Raw genomic sequence first — 21,200 nt, forward strand, 5'->3', positions numbered from 1 at the left:
AAAAATATCACAATATCAAAAACTACTTTACCGATATACCAAAAAAAATATGTAAAATATGTATGTAAAAAAATGATATTTTTATTGATTTGTGTTTTTAAATGATTTTCGTTTTTAACATTCTTCTATTAAAAATAAAGATTAAACTTAACGGTCCGAATAACTGCTCATCAAAAAGATTGAAGGATTTTGAATAATTTTTACAAATTTTGAATAAAATAAGAACGCGCTTTATCTGGTAAAGCCTAGTATCCACTTCGACGTAAACCGTACGCCAGTCATGAGAGAGAGCGAGAGGCAAACAGCTGGCGTTCACTTTTCGTCGGGCCTTTTTTTCACTTCGGTCTCCTGATCGACGAAAAAAATACCAGAAAATTGCATAGCGTTGCCAGTCTGCGGAAATGAACTTTGGGTGAACCCTAGCGGAAAGATTAAAAAATTTAATCTTTTGGCGTGCGCTTCTCACTGAACATTATAAGAAATGGAGGGAAAAACTCAAAAAACTCACAAAAGTCGATTGCAGGTGTTTACATGTGAGGACAAAATAACATTAATACTATCTGGGGTGCCTCTTGTCAGAGCAAAATGTTTTTTAGGTCCAGAATGTACGAAAAAACACAATAAAAGTGCAGCTATGAACTTTAAATTAGCAAATAATTATCATAAAATTGAAAAAAAAACAACTGTTAAATTTAAATTGTATTGTTTTTTAACTTCTTTGTACAGCGGCAGACTTGTCTTGCCAAGGTATTTGATAATATCTTTTAAAGGCTCTTTCCCGCAAATACGATATTTGAATTTTAACTGCTTGTCAACAAACCCAGCTGATTGTCAGTACGACCGTAGCACGCTTAAATCCGATGAACTCTCGAAATTTTGGTCACACTGGAAAGATTAAAGTTTTTACGCTAGCATACTCGTTTGTCGATCTGGATACTAGGCTTAACTATTTTAGAGGTGTGGTATTTTTTTGACATTGCCCAGCTCGCCAGTGTTGAACAGCAGGGCCTCGCTTTAGTGCTGAAAAGCACCTCAATCCTGTTTTTGATTTCCGATTTTAACATTCGAAATTGTTTTTCCTCAATTTTCCACAAATAAAAAATATCGTCAGAAATGAAGAACACGCCAAAGAAGAAGGAGATGTCCCTGCGTTTGAGGGAGTCACGTCGGGAGGAGCAGAAACCGGAGACAAGCCACCAACAGCCGGACGACGACGCAGATTCCGATCTGCCCATTCGGGGTCGTCCATCGAAGAAACTGCTGCTCCAGCAGCAACAGCAGCGACATTACCAAGTAAAGTTGGAACCGGAGATAAAGGCAGTCACGGCTGGAGCCACCGGGACGGCTTCGACCTCTGCTATGACAGCCGTAATGGCCGGAAGTGGAGGACGCATCAAGGCCAGGAGAATGCTTTACAAGAAGAGCGCGGGCAGCGGTGGAGCAGTCCAGAAGGCTCCTGGCGAGTCCTATGTTATGCGTCTGTTTGAACGGAGTTTGGACCTTTCCAAGTACAAGGATGGCACTCCGTTGTACCCCATTTGCCGCGCCTGGATGGCAAATCAGCCCAGGAATCCCGCCGTGGCCGCCTTTCAAACTGATGGATCTTTGGCCGCAGCCAAACGCGAGGACAATGGCGAGGAAATCCTCTCCAGACTGCGCAGTGGCGAGCAAAAAGTGCTCACCCAGTTGCCGCAGCCAAAGCCCACAGATTTGCCCATCATCCCGCCACGTCTGGAGTTCGGTCAGGAGGACAGGCAACGGGAGAAGGCTCTTGAGGGAGCCAGTGCCTTCGATTTGCTGGCCTCCAATGTGGCCCGCTGGAAAAAGGTGCGCGGCCATTGGCTAAAGCATGCCCAGAAGTACGAGCAAGAGCGGTATGAGGTTATTGACCAGATTATGGACGTGGTATGCAAGAACTGAGAAGACAGAACGGGAATCGGGAATCATTAATAAAGAGGGAACGGAAAATGACCAGGACCGAATATCACAAAGGAATCTAGGATCAATATAGAGGTTGATCCTGTCACCATTGACTTGAATAAATGTTTATTACGTATAAAATGACTTTAAATTTTATATGTTTAATAAAATTTTATTTTCAAAATAGATTTTGTGAAAATTCTTTTGCTTATGACAAATTTTTTAGGAAGAGTTTACAGTTTTACAGTTTACAAGCTTAGTATCTGAGTTCCAAGCCTTAATTGAATCGATTTAAAATTTTAAGAAAATAATTTTATAATAAAATCATATTTAAAAAGCTGCTTATCCGATGTACATATATCCACGAGTGGAAGTGCTCTGCAAGAATTCAAGCAGAATCGAGTATCATCAGTACTAAAAGATTTCAAGGGCCCAAAAAGATATTACAGAATGATTGGAAAACACGTTTGTTTGTCATTGACTTGAATAAATGTTTATTTGTATGCGTAGAAGATGCGTTCCCATTGCGGTTAAATTAGTTCTAGTTTAGAGCTGGGTTTTGAGTTATCTTTTTTGGGTTGGCAAATGCTGCTGGATTGTTCTGGTTCCGATTTTGGTGTTCTTCGGCTCAGCGTCCGTGCGCCGGTCCGCAACCCCGCGACTTTTGGGGGTATACACAAAAGGCGGCCTCCTCGCTTAATCGACCTTGAGCAGCTCCACGTCGAAGGTGAGGGTGGAGTTGGGCGGGATGACGCCGGGGTGGCCGCGACTGCCGTATGCGTAGTCCGGCGAGCAGATCAACTTGGCGCGCTGGCCGACGCTCAACTGGGCGACTCCCTCGTCCCAGCCGCGGATGACCTCGCCCTTGCCAATGGTGAATTTGAAGGGCTTGTTGCGGTCGCGCGACGAGTCGAACTGGGTGTAAAGGTAACCTTCTGTTAGCTTGGTGTTCCTGTGACTGAAAATAGTACCTACCTTAGTGCCATCGTCCAGGGTGCCGGTGTAGTGGACCGTGACCTTTTGCCCATTCTTAGGGAAGGTGCTGCCTGCGGTTAGGGAATATAATATCGGATATGTGTGAGCGAGACGACTATATTGTTACGGGTAATTTTCCGACTTTTGCGAAGCGACTATGCACTTCTTAACTTAGAACTGCCAGCATTTACCGGCTTTTTGGATGATTTCTTATCCCTAGCATTGTACTCACCATCACCAGGAGCAATTGGAACCACTTGTACGCCCATTTCGATTAGTTTTCTCTGGTAAAATACCGAGCGGAAAATAAGCACGTTGATTTCTGGTCGTCGCGTCGCCAAATGACAGCTAGTGGTGGCCGATATTCAGTTGGTGAAAACTATCGATTAAGGGTGACCCTGAAGCATGTAAGTACGATTAATAGCCCGGTTTCCTTTTCAAAATTTTTTCACATTTCAAATGTTGACGACTGCATGACAAATGTACAATGGCAGCGGATATGTATGTGGTACCACTTTGTTTTGAATTCGAATAATAATAATAATTTTGAAACAAGTATTTGGGCGCCCATTTTTTAAAACACGCAATGTTTTGAGCGACCCAAAAATAATAATAATTATTAATAAAGATGCTTAAAAGTAAACATAGCGTTTTGTCTTGCGGTTGAGTTGGACAGTATAGATTAAATTAGATTATTAAGTGTTAAGATTTCTAACACTTATTGTTAGTATTTCTAAGGAGAAGATTCCACAAGAAAGAAAAGTTTCATCTTAATAGTTTTAGAACTGAGGGACCAGTTTCCGTAGAAACGGCTAGATCGACTCGCCTGGAGTCATCAAGAATATATATACTTTTTAGTCACTGCGTGGCAAGCTTTTGATTGAAATTGTAATACTCTCTGCAAGGCTTACAAAATATAGTCCACTTATTTGTGTATTGCAGTTAAATAAATATGCATACAAACTACATATGTACATATGTAATCAAACGAAACTATGGAGGAACCACGCAACAACTATTTTATACCGACTAAAAATATAATCTAATAATGCAATATAATGCCATTATACAGAGAGCCCGAAAAAACAAATGGAGTTGATATTTTATTTTTATTTTATATTTACAGATTGAGAACGATTTAAGAAAGTAGAGAAACATTCACGTCCTAACTTTAAACATTTCTTAAATTTTTTCTTGTATTTGGATTATCTGCACATCAGCGAGTTGGAAGACTAATATCCCTTTCTCTGAATAATTGTCTCTGTTATCGCTGGTTTTAAATTTGTAAGTTTGTAACATTTTTTGATCAACTTTTTAGTGTTAATATTGTAATTACCTATTTGTATGTATTGAAGAAACCGTCTCTACCCTTTTAACTATCCAATTACCAAATAACTTTCCGATAGATTTCAGAATTCGTTTTCTCGAGAGCCTGAGTGCAAACGATCGTCTCTTTACGAGACTGCTGGGCCGGGCTACTGACCATGTAGGAGAATCGGAATCCCTGATACTCAAAACCGTGGCAGGCCACTGCATACGTGCCCAAGCGATCTACGGCAATAACGGCTCCTTGGAATCTCTCTACATGCTTCCGTATTCGCTGCAGGACAAACTCGACCGCCTCTGCCGGCGTCTTGCCAGCCCGCATGGCCTCCACTGCGAGGAGCGAAGGCAGAAAGCGCATCAGGGTGTCGCCATCTCCGGTGGTCACAGCAGCACCCACCTCGTTGTCGGCGTAGGAACTGGCACCAGGAATCGGGGCGTCCCCAACACGTCCGGGCATCGTATATCGTAATCCATTGGTGGAAGTCCCCACGTGGATATTGCTCTCCTCATCGATGGCGACCATGGTGATAGTGTCGTGGTTATCAGGCCCTATCTCGGTCTCGACATCCCGATTAGCATCCGCGTCCCATGAAGGCAGGGGCTCGTAGGGACCGCATGAGGACTTGGGATCCGGAAAGACATTTCGCCAGTAGTTAGGCTGGCAATTCTTTGTATCTCGCCACTCTCGCCACTCTTTTGTAGATTCGGGAGTGTTCAGTGACTCGTTCTGGAATCCCATGGCATTGGCGAAATCCGCAGCTGCGTCTCCCACCAACAGAACGTGCCCCGTGTGCTCCAGGACATGACGCGCCACCTTGATGGCACTCCTGATCCGCCGCAGATCCGCCACAGCACCCACCTCCATTGTGCTTCCATCCATGAGCAGGGCGTCCAACGAGGTGTCTCCCCGCTCGTCGGGACTGCCACCGTAGCCAACTGCCTTGTCACACTGCTGTATCTCGCACTCTGAGATCCCGCCCACCACGGCATTCCTCGTCTGTCCAAGACCACCCTTCCTCAGGTTGAGCAGTCGCCAGGCCTCCTCGTTGGCGACTGCAAAGGGCCAGGTGTTGATAACCATTGGCAGGAGCTGACCAGTGGGTCTCTGTCCAGACCTCGTCACGTTTGAAGTAGTTTTTGCACTATAAAAAGTGGTTTTAGAAATATAGCACTTCTGACTTTATATCCTTACCCAACAACCGATGCCAGCCAAAGGACTGTTAAAAATGTTGCCACGTACTTTTTCATAGTTTTTTTTATTATAATCGAAATAACTAGAAACTATTTACAGAAACTGACACAGTGAAACTGAGCGTTTCCGTTCGTGGCTCCTGCTTTTATAGGCCGTTTAATCAGAGGTTTTGAATATAAGCACTGTCCAAAACATAATTTTTAAAAATTTGAAATGTAAGTAAGTTCAAGCTTAAGATTAAAGCCTATTCAATATTTACATGAATACAAAAAAAATTTTATAGATAATTATGTTCTTTTCGAGTAATAATGAAAGGCAAATCTGTCATAAATTATGGACATCTTTCTATTGATAATTTGGTTTTTTAAATATGAAATTTATTAAAATATTAAGCTCAGTGTAGAACATAATAATATGTTAGACACTCCAGATAAGAAAAAGGTCACTGACAATGTGAACGTCCCCTTCATTGGCTTCTGCTCTTACAGGTCTCCAATCAAAAGTTTTCAATATAAGCACGCAAAGAAATTTCTTAGTTAATAATTAAACAAATTTGTTTAATACAATTGATACCGTAAACTCCATTTAAGTAGAAAATTCAGTAGTATTAAATATTTAAATAAAAACAAAACAAATTTAATAAGCAAAAAACTTTAAAACAAATAATTTGTAATTAAGTAACAAAAATAACGTTACGTTTACGTAAAAGTAATAAAAAAAAAGTTGACAGTCGATGTAACGATGTAAGGGGTTGAGTTTCAAGTTTATCTACTATTTGGCCATTTCCAGTTTCAATATCCTTGCAGAGGGTATTAAATTTAAAAGCAAAACAATGAAGGAGACGTCTCTAAGCAAATGTTTTGAGCATATTTTTTTCGGGATGTCCACTGACCATGCCAATAATTTTTACCGGCCTTATCGTATATATTTTCTATTTAAATGTTGTTTATTTTTATTACATTGTTTTCTACCACAATGTAAAATGTTAAGCTTAGTGTAGATTATGCTGTAAAACACACAAGCGCGCCATGCCAATTAGTTATACCCGTTACTCGTAGAGTAAAAGGGTATATTGTATTCGTGCAAACGTATGTAACAGGTAGAAGGAAGCGTTTCCGACCCTATAAAGTATATATATTCTTGTTCAGGATCACTAGCCGAGTCGATCTAGCCATGTCCGGCTGTCCGTCTGTCTGTCCGTATGAACGCTGAGATCTCGGAAACTATAAAATCTAGAAGATTGGCATTTTGCATGTAGATTTTAGGAGTTCCTACGCAGCGCAAGTTTGTTTCAAAATGGTGCCACGCCCCCTCTGACGCCCACAAGCGACAAGCTGTGGCCACAGTTTTGATTCTATTATGAAAATTTTAATTGATATGTATTTGTTTCGTCAATACCTATGGATTGGCCTAATAAAAGTTTGCCACGCCCACTCTAACGCCCAAAAACCCATTAAACGCTTAAGCCTGGCTAGCGCCTACATTTCCGCCTTTCATTTCGCAATACAATAGCGCCATCTAACGGATGACTTTGGAACAGATGGCCAAGGTGCTAATTCGAGCGGCGAAAAACATACAAGAAGGCATATTTATATTAAGTTGTTTAGCTGAGTAACGGGTATCTAATAGTCGAGGCACTCGACTATAGCGTTCTCTCTTGTTTTAGATTAGTTTCCGAAAAATCAAATAATTCATTTAATGAGTTGTCAAATTTGAAACTGTAATATATTGTGACCTTAAGACCCGATCTCATTATTTGTTTCACGCGATTAAAATATTTGTGAGACGGAGACCCTATAAAGTCGTGAGTTGATCAGCACCACTGGGCAAGTCGAGATAAGTCCTCGTATGTGAGCTTGTCTCGTTTTTTTGAAGTTGATACGAATCAGAAAACTGTTGCTTTCGTATATATCCACGCCATAATTTCCTTTCTGATAAAACACGTGTTATGCGTTTATAAAAACATTTATTTTAAATGTTTAATCATTTAATTCTTTAACTTAGGGTGTTTTTCGATAACTTAAATACAAATTTGTCTTTTGATTTATATGACTAGTCTTAATTTTGTATATTCTTTGGCTTAAGTGTAAATGTAACTGTTAACATGTGAAGCTAAATATGTCACACTGTGTTAGGATAGTCCTGATCAGCAGTGATATACAGTCTTTATACCCTTGCAGAGGGTATTATAATTATACCCTTGCAGAGGGTATTATAATTTTGGTCAAAAGTGTGCAACGCAGTGAAGGAGACATCTCCGACCCTATAAAGTATATATATTCTTGATCAGGATCACCTCCTGAGTTGATATAGCCATGTCCGTCTGTCCGTCTGTCTGTCCGTCTGTCCATCTATCTGTTTCTACGCAAACTAGTCTCTCAGTTTTAAAGATATCGAATTGAAACTTTGCACACACCCTTCTTTCCTTTGCACGCAGTATATAAGTCGGGATCGGGCGACTACATCCTATAGCTGCCATACAACTGATTGATCGGAAATGCCATAACTTTGATGTTTGTAAAGTTAGGAAGGGATTTTCTTTCTTTCCTTTCTTGTTTTTATTTTGGTATTGCTAAATGGGCTCATTAATTAAGGAATAAATGAGGCGATGAAAGAAAATTGACAAATATGAAAATATATGCAACTAAATGCATATTTGGCTTTGAATTACTATTCAAATTAAACCCAGCGCGTATTCTTTGGTATTAACATATCTTTATCGCATTTAAAGAAAAGCATTGGTAAGGATTCCAAGCCGCAGAAATATGGCAACAAAATCTTGGACATGGCCATATAGACTCTCCTGGTGATGCTGATCAAGAATATATGTACTTTATAAGGTCGGATATGTCTCCTTCACTGCGTTGCAAAACTTTGACTTAAATAATAATACCCTCTCAAAGGTTAAAAAATTTCAATTAAAATATATGTTTTTATTAAGGCATAACATGTGTCTCACGAGAATTAAAAATTTTTGATTACGGTCAGTAGACATGACAGCTATTAAAAATTAATCAATTGAAAAAAACGAGACATGTTCCAAAAAAGTAATCTGGCTTTTAAACAGACGAATACACAGACGAAGACATGATTCGACTTCCTGAGTGGGATCAGCACACGACTTTATAGGGTCAAAATTGTCTCCTCACAAATATTTAAATCACGTGCAACAATTTCGGATCCCGAACGCCATTGTCATGTGGTTTTTGTGTTTTACAGTATATAATCTACACTAAGCTTATCGTTTTACAGTGTGGCAAAAAAAATGTATTATTTAAATTTAAAGGGAAAATATATATACGGTAAGGGGTTTGGTTTGGGCAATTTTTTAAAATGGCCAGCTTACATCCCGAAAAGAGTAACCTAAAAAGTGAACATTTTAACTCCAATTTAGGGAAAATGTCCCAAAAAGAGTGTCAAGACCATTTATAACCTTAAGCCTTACGCCTTAAGGACCCTAAAGCAGTTACCAAAATTAAACATTCCATCGTTACATTTTTCGATCAATCCTATTGCAGCTATATGCTTTCGTCAGATTTTCATAAAATTAAAACAGTATTTCTTAAACCATCAAAAATAACTATATCTCGGAGTACATTTGTTAATTATAACAACAACGACGATATAATTGTTTTCCCTGTATTTTTCAGAATGTTCTAATGGAAGCCCGTTCCGACTTATATACACCTGCAATAGAAATACCACCTTTAAAAGAATTTAGTTTGCGTAGGAACGAACAGAGAAACAAAAGTAATATGTTAATATAATAATAATATAATATTCATTGCCTAAACACACAACTTAAACTCCATTTAACTCCATTACGGAACCAAATGTATTAAAAAAAAGTAAATTAAATTGATTAGCCATGAAATTTCTTTGCGTGATTAAAATGAAAACCTTTAATTGGCGACTTATAAAATCAGTACTCCAAAAAAGCACATTGGCAATGACCTTTTGCTTATCTGGAATGTCTGGGCCTATATTTGTGTTCTACACTCGAATTAATATGTTAAAATATTTCATATTTTAAAAACAAAGGTATCAATAAAAAGAGGTACATAGTTTTGCACAGCTTTGCCTTTCATTATCACTGGAAAAGAATTATCTATGCACTGAACTAAAATACATTTTTTTTTATTTTTTTATTTTTTCTCTACATATGTATATTTTTTAGTAGGCTTCAATCTTAAATTTAAACTAATTTTAATTTTTTTTAGTGTTTATATTCAAAACCTCTGATTAAACGGCCTATAAAAGCAGGAGCCACGAACGGAAACGCTCAGTTTCACTGTGTCAGTTTCTGTAAATAGTTTCTAGTTATTTCGATTATAATAAAAAAAACTATGAAAAAGTACGTGGCAACATTTTTAACAGTCCTTTGGCTGGCATCGGTTGTTGGGTAAGGATATAAAGTCAGAAGTGCTATATTTCTAAAACCACTTTTTATAGTGCAAAAACTACTTCAAACGTGACGAGGTCTGGACAGAGACCCACTGGTCAGCTCCTGCCAATGGTTATCAACACCTGGCCCTTTGCAGTCGCCAACGAGGAGGCCTGGCGACTGCTCAACCTGAGGAAGGGTGGTCTTGGACAGACGAGGAATGCCGTGGTGGGCGGGATCTCAGAGTGCGAGATACAGCAGTGTGACAAGGCAGTTGGCTACGGTGGCAGTCCCGACGAGCGGGGAGACACCTCGTTGGACGCCCTGCTCATGGATGGAAGCACAATGGAGGTGGGTGCTGTGGCGGATCTGCGGCGGATCAGGAGTGCCATCAAGGTGGCGCGTCATGTCCTGGAGCACACGGGGCACGTTCTGTTGGTGGGAGACGCAGCTGCGGATTTCGCCAATGCCATGGGATTCCAGAACGAGTCACTGAACACTCCCGAATCTACAAAAGAGTGGCGAGAGTGGCGAGATACAAAGAATTGCCAGCCTAACTACTGGCGAAATGTCTTTCCGGATCCCAAGTCCTCATGCGGTCCCTACGAGCCCCTGCCTTCATGGGACGCGGATGCTAATCGGGATGTCGAGACCGAGATAGGGCCTGATAACCACGACACTATCACCATGGTCGCCATCGATGAGGAGAGCAATATCCACGTGGGGACTTCCACCAATGGATTACGATATACGATGCCCGGACGTGTTGGGGACGCCCCGATTCCTGGTGCCAGTTCCTACGCCGACAACGAGGTGGGTGCTGCTGTGACCACCGGAGATGGCGACACCCTGATGCGCTTTCTGCCTTCGCTCCTCGCAGTGGAGGCCATGCGGGCTGGCAAGACGCCGGCAGAGGCGGTCGAGTTTGTCCTGCAGCGAATACGGAAGCATGTAGAGAGATTCCAAGGAGCCGTTATTGCCGTAGATCGCTTGGGCACGTATGCAGTGGCCTGCCACGGTTTTGAGTATCAGGAATTCCGATTCTCCTACATGGTCAGTAGCCCGGCCCAGCAGTCTCGTAAAGAGACGATCGTTTGCACTCAGGCTCTCGAGAAAACTAATTCTGAAATCTATCGGAAAGTTGTTTGGTAATTGGATTGTTGAAAAGGTAGTAGGTTTTCTCAATACGTACAAATAGGTAATTACATTATTAACACTAACAAGAAAGGTAGCAAAGGTATTACAAAACGACAACATTTCGATTTCATTGCTGATATTACTAAAAACAATGAAGCTACATACATACAGTTGCGAAAAAAATAATAGCACCACTACATCGCGCTGCTTTCTTTGTAAAAAAAAGTTAGTTTGCTGTTGTTGTTTTTTTTCAAAATAATTTTTTTTTTAAGGTTTAGTATTGCTCTTGTGTAAAACTAAGTTTCCGTTTTTATTAATCCCACCTACATATTTTATTTTTAGTTTTGTACTAAAAAATTCAGAAAAACAGCGAAAAAAAAAATAGCACCACTTACAAGTTACTTAGATAATATCTTATATTTCGCCCAACAGCCTTAATAGAAAGTACCTGCTAATAAGATTGAACTATTTTATAACTATTTTGTTAAAAAAAAATTAAAAACAACATTAAAATGGGACGGGAAAACACTGCACTGCAAAAAAGTGTAAACTTCCTAAAAAATTGATTTTGGAAGGAAATTCTTACATAAAAGTTGGTCGATTGGTAGGATGCTCCAATTAAATGATTAGGAACGACATAAATCATAAAAAAAAATCCAAAACACGTGGAAGAAATCGATCTGTAACACTTTGACATGCCAAAAGGTTGATTCATGAGAGTAAGAAGGATCTTTTCAAGTCTGCTACTGAGCTTAAAATGGAGCCTAAAATTAATGCGACAGATGAAACAGTTCGCAAGTGTCTCAGACAACATAACTTAAAAGCCTGCAGTCCCAGAAAGGTTACCACTTTTAAATGCCAGGCATATTGCTAAGCGCATGAAGTTTGCAAAGAAAAGGTAATTGGCTACTTCAAAAATGGAGGAATATCTTATGGTCAGAAGAGAGTAAGTTCGTTTTAATGGTGGAAAAGGATCTCGATCGTACGTCAGGCGTCCCAAAAACTCTGATTTTATACCGCAGTACACCACAAAGACCATAAAACATGGAGGGAGTAGTCTGATGGTATGGGCCTGTTTCTCCTATTATGGAGTACAATCCAATACATTGGATTAAAACCATACTGGATCAGGACGTGTACGTAAATATTTTGGATACGATTATGCAACCCTTTGCAGAGTATGAACTGACACTCGTATGGGTCTTCCAACAAGATAATGACCCCAAACATACCAGCAGATAGGCAAAGGATTGGTTCGGAAGAAACTCTGTCAATGTGTTGGAGTGGCCTGCGCATTCGCCAATAGAAAAACTGTGGTCCGATGTCAAGAAGGCAGTTGCTGGATCCAAGCCAACCACCGTAAGATCACTTTGGAAAGGAGTGGAGGTGTCTTGGACCCATATTCCCACTAAACGGTGCCAGGACTTGGTTGAATCCATGCCAAGACGTTGTGAGGCTGTTCTTGCCAATAATGGATGCACAACCAAATATTAAACAAGAAAGGAAAGCTAACATCGGGCGGAGCCGAAGTTGAAATACCCTTGCAGAATATTCTGCAAATTATATTCTCCAAAATTATTCATATGATGCATTTTTAATACTCATAAAAAATCCCACCTTCCTAACTTTAAAAACACCAAAGTTATTTCATTTTCGATCAATCAGTTATATGGCAGCTATAGGATATAGTCGGCCGATCCTTATGAAATTTAATATGTCGAATTGATTGGGCAAAAATAAAACCCATAGAAAATCCCAACTTCCTAACTTTACAAACACCAAAGTTATGGCATTTCCGATCAATCAGTTATATAGCAGCTATAAGATATAGTCGGCCGATCCTTATGAAATTTGGTAGGTCAGATTGATTGGCCAAATATAAAACCCATAGAAAATTCCAACTTCCTAACTTTACAAACACCAAAGTTATGGCATTTCCGATCAATCAGTTATATAGCAGCTATAGGATATAGTCGGCCGATCCTTATGAAATTTGGTACGTCGGATTGATTGGCCAAATATAGAACCCACAGAAAGTCCCAACTTCCTAACTTAACAAACAGCAGAGTTATGGCATTTCCGATCAATCAGTTATATGGCAGCTATAGGATATAGTCGGCCGATCCCGGCCGTTCCGACTTATATACTGCGTGCAAAGGAAAGAAGGGTGTGTGCAAAGTTTCAACTCGATAGCTTTAAAACTGAGAGACTAGTTTGCGTAGAAACAGACAGACGGACAGACGGACAGACGGACATGGCTATATCAACTCAGGAGGTGATCCTGATCAAGAATATATATACTTTATAGGGTCGGAGATGTCTCCTTCACTGCGTTGCACACTTTTGACCAAAATTATAATACCCTCTGCAAGGGTATAATTATAATACCCTCTGCAAGGGTATAAAGACTGTAAATCACTGCTGATCAGGACTATCCTAACACAGTGTGACATATTTAGCTTCACATGTTAACAGTTACATTTACTCTTAAGCCAAAGAATATACAAAATTAAGACTAGTCATATAAATCAAAAGACAAATTTGTATTTAAGTTATCGAAAAACACCCTAAGTTAAAGAATTAAATGATTAAACATTTAAAATAAATGTTTTTATAAACGCATAACACGTGTTTTATCAGAAAGGAAATTATGGCGTGGATATATACGAAAGCAACAGTTTTCTGATTCGTATCAACTTCAAAAAAAGCGAGACAAGCTCACATACGAGGACTTATCTCGACTTGCCCAGTGGTGCTGATCAACTCACGACTTTATAGGGTCTCCGTCTCACAAATATTTTAATCGCGTGAAACAAATAATGAGATCGGGTCTTAAGGTCACAATATATTACAGTTTCAAATTTGACAACTCATTAAATGAATTATTTGATTTTTCGGAAACTAATCTAAAACAAGAGAGAACGCTATAGTCGAGTGCCTCGACTATTAGATACCCGTTACTCAGCTAAACAACTTAATATAAATATGCCTTCTTGTATGTTTTTCGCCGCTCGAATTAGCACCTTGGCCATCTGTTCCAAAGTCATCCGTTAGATGGCGCTATTGTATTGCGAAATGAAAGGCGGAAATGTAGGCGCTAGCCAGGCTTAAGCGTTTAATGGGTTTTTGGGCGTTAGAGTGGGCGTGGCAAACTTTTATTAGGCCAATCCATAGGTATTGACGAAACAAATACATATCAATTAAAATTTTCATAATAGAATCAAAACTGTGGCCACAGCTTGTCGCTTGTGGGCGTCAGAGGGGGCGTGGCACCATTTTGAAACAAACTTGCGCTGCGTAGGAACTCCTAAAATCTACATGCAAAATGCCAATCTTCTAGATTTTATAGTTTCCGAGATCTCAGCGTTCATACGGACAGACAGACGGACAGCCGGACATGGCTAGATCGACTCGGCTAGTGATCCTGAACAAGAATATATATACTTTATAGGGTCGGAAACGCTTCCTTCTACCTGTTACATACGTTTTACTCTACGAGTAACGGGTATAACTAATTGGCATGGCGCGCTTGTGTGTTTTACAGCATAATCTACACTAAGCTTAACATTTTACATTGTGGTAGAAAACAATGTAATAAATATAAACAACATTTAAATAGGAAATATATACGATAAGGCCGGTAAAAATTATTGGCATGGTCAGTGGACATCCCGAAAAAAATATGCTCAAAACATTTGCTTAGAGACGTCTCCTTCATTGTTTTGCTTTTAAATTATAATACCCTCTGCAAGGATATTGAAACTGGAAATGGCCAAATAGTAGATAAACTTGAAACTCAACCACTTACATCGTTACATCGACTGTCAACTTTTTATACCCGTTACTCGTAGAGTAAAAGGGTATATTGTATTCGTGCAAAAGTATGTAACAGCTAGAAGGAAGCGTTTCCGACCCTATAAAGTATATATATTCTTGATCAGGGTCACTAGCCGAGTCGATATAGCCATGTCCGTCTGTCCGTCTGTCCGTCTGTCCGTCTGTCCGTCTGTCTGTCTGTCTGTCCGTATGAACGCTGAGATCTCGGAAACTATAAAAGCTAGAAGATTGGCATTTTGCATGCAGATTCTAGGAGTTCCTACGCAGCGCAAGTTTGTTTCAAAAAGGTGCCACGCCCCCTTTAACGCCCACAATCGCTTATATACGATTTCAAAAATTTAAATATTTCGGAAAAGTAAAAATGCAGTTTTATTGTGTTTATCAATACCTATTGAAATGTAGAAGAAATTTTTCAAATCGGACCATTCGTTAAAAAGTTATGCGTGATCAAAGTTTCTATCTCCATCTCCCTCGCACTCCCTTTACCTGAGTAACGGGTATCTGATAGTCGGGGCACCCGACTATAGCGTTCTCTCTTGTTTTTTATTACTTTTACGTAAACGTAACGTTATTTTTGTTACTTAATTACAAATTATTTGTTTTAAAGTTTTTTGTTTATTAAATTTGTTTTGTTTTTATTTAAATATTTAATACTACTGAATTTTCTACTTAAATGGAGTTTACGGTATCAATTGTATTAAACAAATTTGTTTAATTATTAACTAAGAAATTTCTTTGCGTGCTTATATTGAAAACTTTTGATTGGAGACCTGTAAGAGCAGAAGCCAATGAAGGGGACGTTCACATTGTCAGTGACCTTTTTCTTATCTGGAGTGTCTAACATATTATTATGTTCTACACTGAGCTTAATATTTTAATAAATTTCATATTTAAAAAACCAAATTATCAATAGAAAGATGTCCATAATTTATGACAGATTTGCCTTTCATTATTACTCGAAAAGAACATAATTATCTATAAAATTTTTTTTGTATTCATGTAAATATTGAATAGGCTTTAATCTTAAGCTTGAACTTACTTACATTTCAAATTTTTAAAAATTATGTTTTGGACAGTGCTTATATTCAAAACCTCTGATTAAACGGCCTATAAAAGCAGGAGCCACGAACGGAAACGCTCAGTTTCACTGTGTCAGTTTCTGTAAATAGTTTCTAGTTATTTCGATTATAATAAAAAAAACTATGAAAAAGTACGTGGCAACATTTTTAACAGTCCTTTGGCTGGCATCGGTTGTTGGGTAAGGATATAAAGTCAGAAGTGCTATATTTCTAAAACCACTTTTTATAGTGCAAAAACTACTTCAAACGTGACGAGGTCTGGACAGAGACCCACTGGTCAGCTCCTGCCAATGGTTATCAACACCTGGCCCTTTGCAGTCGCCAACGAGGAGGCCTGGCGACTGCTCAACCTGAGGAAGGGTGGTCTTGGACAGACGAGGAATGCCGTGGTGGGCGGGATCTCAGAGTGCGAGATACAGCAGTGTGACAAGGCAGTTGGCTACGGTGGGAATCCCGACGAGCGGGGAGACACCTCGTTGGACGCCCTGCTCATGGATGGAAGCACAATGGAGGTGGGTGCAGTGGCGGATCTGCGGCGGATCAGGAGCGCCATCAAGGTGGCGCGTCATGTCCTGGAGCACACAGGACATGTTATGTTGGTGGGAGACGCAGCCGCGGATTTCGCCAATGCCATGGGATTCCAGAACGAGTCACTGAACACTCCCGAATCTACAAAAAAGTGGCGAGAGTGGCGGGATACAAAGAATTGCCAGCCTAACTACTGGCGAAATGTCTTTCCGGATCCCAAGTCCTCATGCGGTCCCTACGAGCCCCTGCCTTCATGGGACGCGGATGCTAATCGGGATGTCGAGACCGAGATCGGGCCTGATAACCACGACACTATCACCATGGTCGCCATCGATGAGGAGAGCAATATCCACGTGGGGACTTCCACCAATGGATTACGATATACGATACCCGGACGTGTTGGGGACGCCCCGATTCCTGGTGCCAGTTCCTACGCCGACAACGAGGTGGGTGCCGCAGTGACCAGCGGAGATGGTGACATCCTAATGCGATTTCTGCCCGCGCTCCTCGCAGTGGAAGCCATGCGGGCGGGCAAGACGCCGGCAGAGGCGGTCGAGTTGGTCCTGGAGCGCATCCGGAAGCGTGTAGGGAGTTTCGATGCAGCCGTTATTGCCGTAGATCGCTTGGGCACGTATGCAGTGTCCTGCCGCGGTCTTAAATCCTACGAATCCCGATTCTCCTACATGATTAGTAGCCCGGCCCATCCGGATCACCCAACACGTAAAGAGACGATCGTTTGCACTCAGGAAGTCGAGAACACTAATTCTGAAATCTATCGGAAAGTTGTTTGGTAATTGGATTGTTGAAAAGGTAGTAGGTTTTCTCAATACGTACAAATAGGTAATTACATTATTAACACTAACAAGAAAGGTAGCAAAGGTATTACAAAACGACAACATTTCGATTTCTTTGCTGATATTACTAAAAACAATGAAGCTACATACATACATATGTCAATTTTGCGCTGCATTTTGCCATCGTTTCTATGGCAGATATACTATTTTGACAAAACTAAAAGCGTAACTCTAATACAGTAAATAATTACTATATCGGAATTTTAATAAATAGAAAAGCAGCAAAATATTTTTTTTCTTGCGATCTATATGATATAGATATCTGATTTTAATTAAATTAAAACAATAATTTTATAGTATTTAAATATTACTAAATCCCAAAGAACAATAAAAAAAAAAATTGAAACATACATTAAACATTAAAACATAATTTTATATTATAATTTCAGTCAAAAGTTTGCAACGCTGTGAATTATATATTCTTGATCAGCATCACCAGGAGAGTCGATCTAGCCATGTCCTTCTGTCCGCAATACTGATTAAAGCCTAGTATCCAGATCGACAAACGAGTATGCTAGCGTAAAAACTTTAATCTTTCCAGTGTGACCAAAATTTCGAGAGTTCATCGGATTTAAGCGTGCTACGGTCGTACTGACAATCAGCTGGGTTTGTTGACAAGCAGTTAAAATTCAAATATCGTATTTGCGGGAAAGAGCCTTTAAAAGATATTATCAAATACCTTGGCAAGACAAGTCTGCCGCTGTACAAAGAAGTTAAAAAACAATACAATTTAAATTTAACAGTTGTTTTTTTTTTAATTTTTTGATAATTATTTGCTAATTTAAAGTTCATAGCTGCACTTTTATTGTGTTTTTTCGTACATTCTGGACCTAAAAAACATTTTGCTCTGACAAGAGGCACCCCAGATAGTATTAATGTTATTTTGCAATCGACTTTTGTGAGTTTTTTGAGTTTTTCCCTCCATTTCTTATAATGTTCAGTGAGAAGCGCACGCCAAAAGATTAAATTTTTTAATCTTTCCGCTAGGGTTCACCCAAAGTTCATTTCCGCAGACTGGCAACGCTATGCAATTTTCTGGTATTTTTTTCGTCGATCAGGAGACCGAAGTGAAAAAAAGGCCCGACGAAAAGTGAACGCCAGCTGTTTGCCTCTCGCTCTCTCTCATGACTGGCGTACGGTTTACGTCGAAGTGGATACTAGGCTTAAGAATATACATATATACTTTATAGGGTTGGAAACACAGCGTTTTAAACTTTTGACTAAAATTATAATACCCTCTGCAAGGGTATAAAAACGTTTTCAGGTCATAACAATTCATTGGAATCAATTGCGGAAAAAGTCTGATAAGTTGTCAGATATTCCGTAGCTTAGGGAATACCCTAAATAATAAAATAAATCGTTGAGTGATGCCAGACCGATTAAGTGCTCTGTGGTATATTTTCCAACTTCCACTACGGTCACTCAGTGTTCCCTTCTTCAAAAATATTTACAAAAAAATTGTGGAACTCCGTTATTTAGGGAACTCGCCAGTTTTTTTTGGACTTCCAAAACCTTCTAGGATCGGGAATGATAAGAGGGCCAAGCAGAACTGATTGAGATTGAGGGAAACTGGCGAAATCGCCACCAACGTGTTGTTTGCCCACGAGGGGCACAAATTTACCAACAGGATGAAGGATGCCCCAGCAACGGATCCGGAACCCAGCAGCACTGAAGGACATTGCTCCGTCGAATATGACAATCGTGAGGATCAGAATCCGAATCCGGTAGAGGCTGAGCGAGAGGCGGAAGCCGACGGCGCCAATTGCACCATTTGTGGTGCCGCGAAGGCCTCGGCACTTTTGGATCTGCGCTCCAATCATGAAATGCATCGTCGCCTGAGTCGCGACTGGAAGATCCATGTGAGTACTCCATACACTATCTTACTTTGCTACCAAAGCCAACTACAGAACTTTATTGACTTCTAGGCCGATGTAATCCGCTCCACCTTGAAGGCCATTTGCGTGGAGTGTGTTTGCAAGCTGAAAATGCACTCAGAGGTCACTCGGTCCTTGATGCAACGGATGCAGCGATTGCAGCGTTCCGGAGGAGACTCTACCACGGTGACAACCACTACGACTTCGCCCACCCAGGACAGTCCGCCCATTGCGGATGCGGAAGTGTCCACCACTCTGATAGAGAGCCAGGAAGAGGTGCTTGAAAAGAAACGGAGCATTCGCAGCTCACGTTCATCCTGCTCCGTGCTGGAAGTCTACTTAGCTCAGCAACCGTATTCACCATCGGCCAAGGAGTCGGAAGTGAAGCAGGCGGAGGGTTGGAAATGGCGAACACGTCTGGAGTGCCAGGAATGTGGGCGGGCCTATTTCCGGCGAGATTATTACGCCCAGCACTTGCGACGATGCTCAAGAACGCGCAGGACTCAGCCCCGTCCGCCGCGCGCCAAGTGTCGAGTGCTAAACGAGGCCAGCTATGACAGAGAGGCCTCGTCCAAAGTCAACCGCTCCTCCCGCATCTTCTATTGCCGGCATTGCGACGATGAGTTCGACTCGATGGCCAGTAAAAGGCAACACGAGCGTCTGAAGCATAAACAGCGGTATCCCTGCGATCTGTGCGATGCCCAGTTGGACACCAAGTACGAGTGGGAGCTGCACCACACCATCTGCCAAGCCAAGCAGGAGGTTAGTTCATATTCCAAGAATATTTATTAGCTAGATTTAACCTGCAATCCCTTACAGGCTTTGAAAATCCTTGAGCTGGAGGAATCGGGGCAAGTTGTGCAGTCTTCACTGACGCCAAGGGCACGCTCCATGCGCTCCCGCTCAAGAGCTTGCTCGGAAGCCTGGGATAAGTACAATATGGATGACGAGGAGGAAGACGATGAACATAGCGATGAGGAGGAGCGAGAAGACGGCGAGGACGACCAGGAAGACGCCATGTACACACGCCGCATGAACTTCACTGGTGACTGGATTGTAAACCACAGCCGGAGCAATAGTAACAGTGCCGGGAATCTTTCCCTTCTGTATGATGACTTCGGATTGGTGGAAACGCACATGACCACCGATAAGGAGTACGGTAGGGAATCCTTTGTTTAGGTCACCATTCTGTGTTTATATTCAAGCTATCCATTTACAGACCTGTACCTACTTGACCTGCTCAAAACGCAGGTGCGACTGAAAGCATTCTCGTGCTTTACGCCGGCCTGTGGCTATCAAACGGACACTCTGGTGGCGCTAATGAAGCACGATTACATGGAGCACTGGAAGATGAGTTGGTTCTACTGTCACAAATGCGGCGATGTCTTTACAAGCAAGTAAGTGTGCTAACAGTAGAACATATTAAAATGTAATATTTTCAACGCTAACCAAGTAAATCCCTTTTTTCCGGAGTCTTCTTTAATAGATATTAACGCACTTGTTTTGTCTTGCAGGGTCTTCCTAGACTACCATTTGCATCTCCAGAACCGCGGCCTCTACATCTGCCACAAGTGCCGCGATGAGTTTGACTTGCAGCACCAGTTGGACCGCCACTTTCAGCTCCACAAAAAAGGGATTAACTACCACTGTAATTTCTGCCGGTTGGAGTTTCTTAGCGAGGCCAAGCTGCTAGCCCACTGCAAACTACGAGGTCATAGTCCCAACGATGAACCCCTGATCAGCATTGACCGGTCCCTCTCAATCGTCAACTGCCATGGGTCGCAACCAGTGGACTATTCCCGGATATCCAAGACGTATGAGGAGCGAGAGTTCTATATTCCCAGGGTTTCGAGGGTGAATACGATGCATCCTATTAATTTGCCCAAACATAAACCCTTCCGCTTTGCTATCGGAATCTGCGAGTTCGACGAACGGAATCCGAACTGCGTCGGATGTCACTGAATTCGAGCCAGTCATGGGCTTTGTTCTTTGCCTGCAATACTGACGATTAGATAATTTTATCTAGCACCTTAGTATAATTCAGATTTGTATTTTTTTACAATAAATATTGTACCGATGTCAGAGAAACAATAT

The 21,200-nt window shown here is 40.9% G+C and overlaps 6 protein-coding genes across 6 annotated transcripts; 4 read left to right on the top strand and 2 right to left on the bottom strand.

The window, feature by feature from the left end:
* Positions 1–988: 988 nt before the first annotated feature.
* Positions 989–2,108, top strand: LOC108038444 (protein lin-37 homolog). Its single transcript, XM_017115226.2, has one exon. The coding sequence runs from the start codon at positions 1,114–1,116 to the stop codon at positions 1,918–1,920; it is 807 nt and encodes a 268-aa protein (XP_016970715.2). The 5' UTR covers positions 989–1,113; the 3' UTR covers positions 1,921–2,108.
* Positions 2,109–2,390: 282 nt separating this feature from the next.
* LOC108038445 (peptidyl-prolyl cis-trans isomerase Fkbp12) lies at positions 2,391–3,259 on the bottom strand. Its single transcript, XM_017115227.2, has 3 exons — positions 3,128–3,259; positions 2,896–2,966; positions 2,391–2,835 (listed from the first exon to the last, which is right to left on the bottom strand). Exons 1-3 carry the CDS (start codon positions 3,162–3,164, stop codon positions 2,617–2,619), a joined length of 327 nt encoding a protein of 108 aa, XP_016970716.1. The 5' UTR covers positions 3,165–3,259; the 3' UTR covers positions 2,391–2,616.
* A 731-nt stretch (positions 3,260–3,990) lies between these two features.
* Positions 3,991–5,534, bottom strand: LOC123037877 (putative N(4)-(beta-N-acetylglucosaminyl)-L-asparaginase GD10667). The gene is made up of 2 exons (XM_044460650.1): positions 5,414–5,534; positions 3,991–5,363 (listed from the first exon to the last, which is right to left on the bottom strand). Exons 1-2 carry the CDS (start codon positions 5,467–5,469, stop codon positions 4,280–4,282), a joined length of 1,140 nt encoding a protein of 379 aa, XP_044316585.1. The 5' UTR covers positions 5,470–5,534; the 3' UTR covers positions 3,991–4,279.
* Positions 5,535–9,694: 4,160 nt separating this feature from the next.
* On the top strand, positions 9,695–11,394 carry LOC108038443 (putative N(4)-(beta-N-acetylglucosaminyl)-L-asparaginase GD10667). Its single transcript, XM_017115225.2, has 2 exons — positions 9,695–9,815; positions 9,866–11,394. Exons 1-2 carry the CDS (start codon positions 9,760–9,762, stop codon positions 10,947–10,949), a joined length of 1,140 nt encoding a protein of 379 aa, XP_016970714.2. The 5' UTR covers positions 9,695–9,759; the 3' UTR covers positions 10,950–11,394.
* Positions 11,395–15,907: 4,513 nt separating this feature from the next.
* On the top strand, positions 15,908–17,349 carry LOC108038386 (putative N(4)-(beta-N-acetylglucosaminyl)-L-asparaginase GG24090). Its single transcript, XM_044462001.1, has 2 exons — positions 15,908–16,029; positions 16,080–17,349. Exons 1-2 carry the CDS (start codon positions 15,974–15,976, stop codon positions 17,170–17,172), a joined length of 1,149 nt encoding a protein of 382 aa, XP_044317936.1. The 5' UTR covers positions 15,908–15,973; the 3' UTR covers positions 17,173–17,349.
* A 1,135-nt stretch (positions 17,350–18,484) lies between these two features.
* On the top strand, positions 18,485–21,194 carry LOC108052113 (zinc finger protein 33A). Its single transcript, XM_044459180.1, has 5 exons — positions 18,485–19,091; positions 19,158–19,868; positions 19,926–20,265; positions 20,326–20,503; positions 20,621–21,194. The coding sequence occupies exons 1-5, from the start codon at positions 18,861–18,863 to the stop codon at positions 21,066–21,068; spliced, it is 1,908 nt and encodes a 635-aa protein (XP_044315115.1). The 5' UTR covers positions 18,485–18,860; the 3' UTR covers positions 21,069–21,194.
* Positions 21,195–21,200: the final 6 nt, after the last annotated feature.

The sequence above is a fragment of the Drosophila rhopaloa genome, unplaced genomic scaffold (assembly GCF_018152115.1).
Source record: "Drosophila rhopaloa isolate 14029-0021.01 unplaced genomic scaffold, ASM1815211v1 contig_115, whole genome shotgun sequence".
Taxonomy (NCBI): Eukaryota; Metazoa; Arthropoda; class Insecta; order Diptera; family Drosophilidae; genus Drosophila; species Drosophila rhopaloa.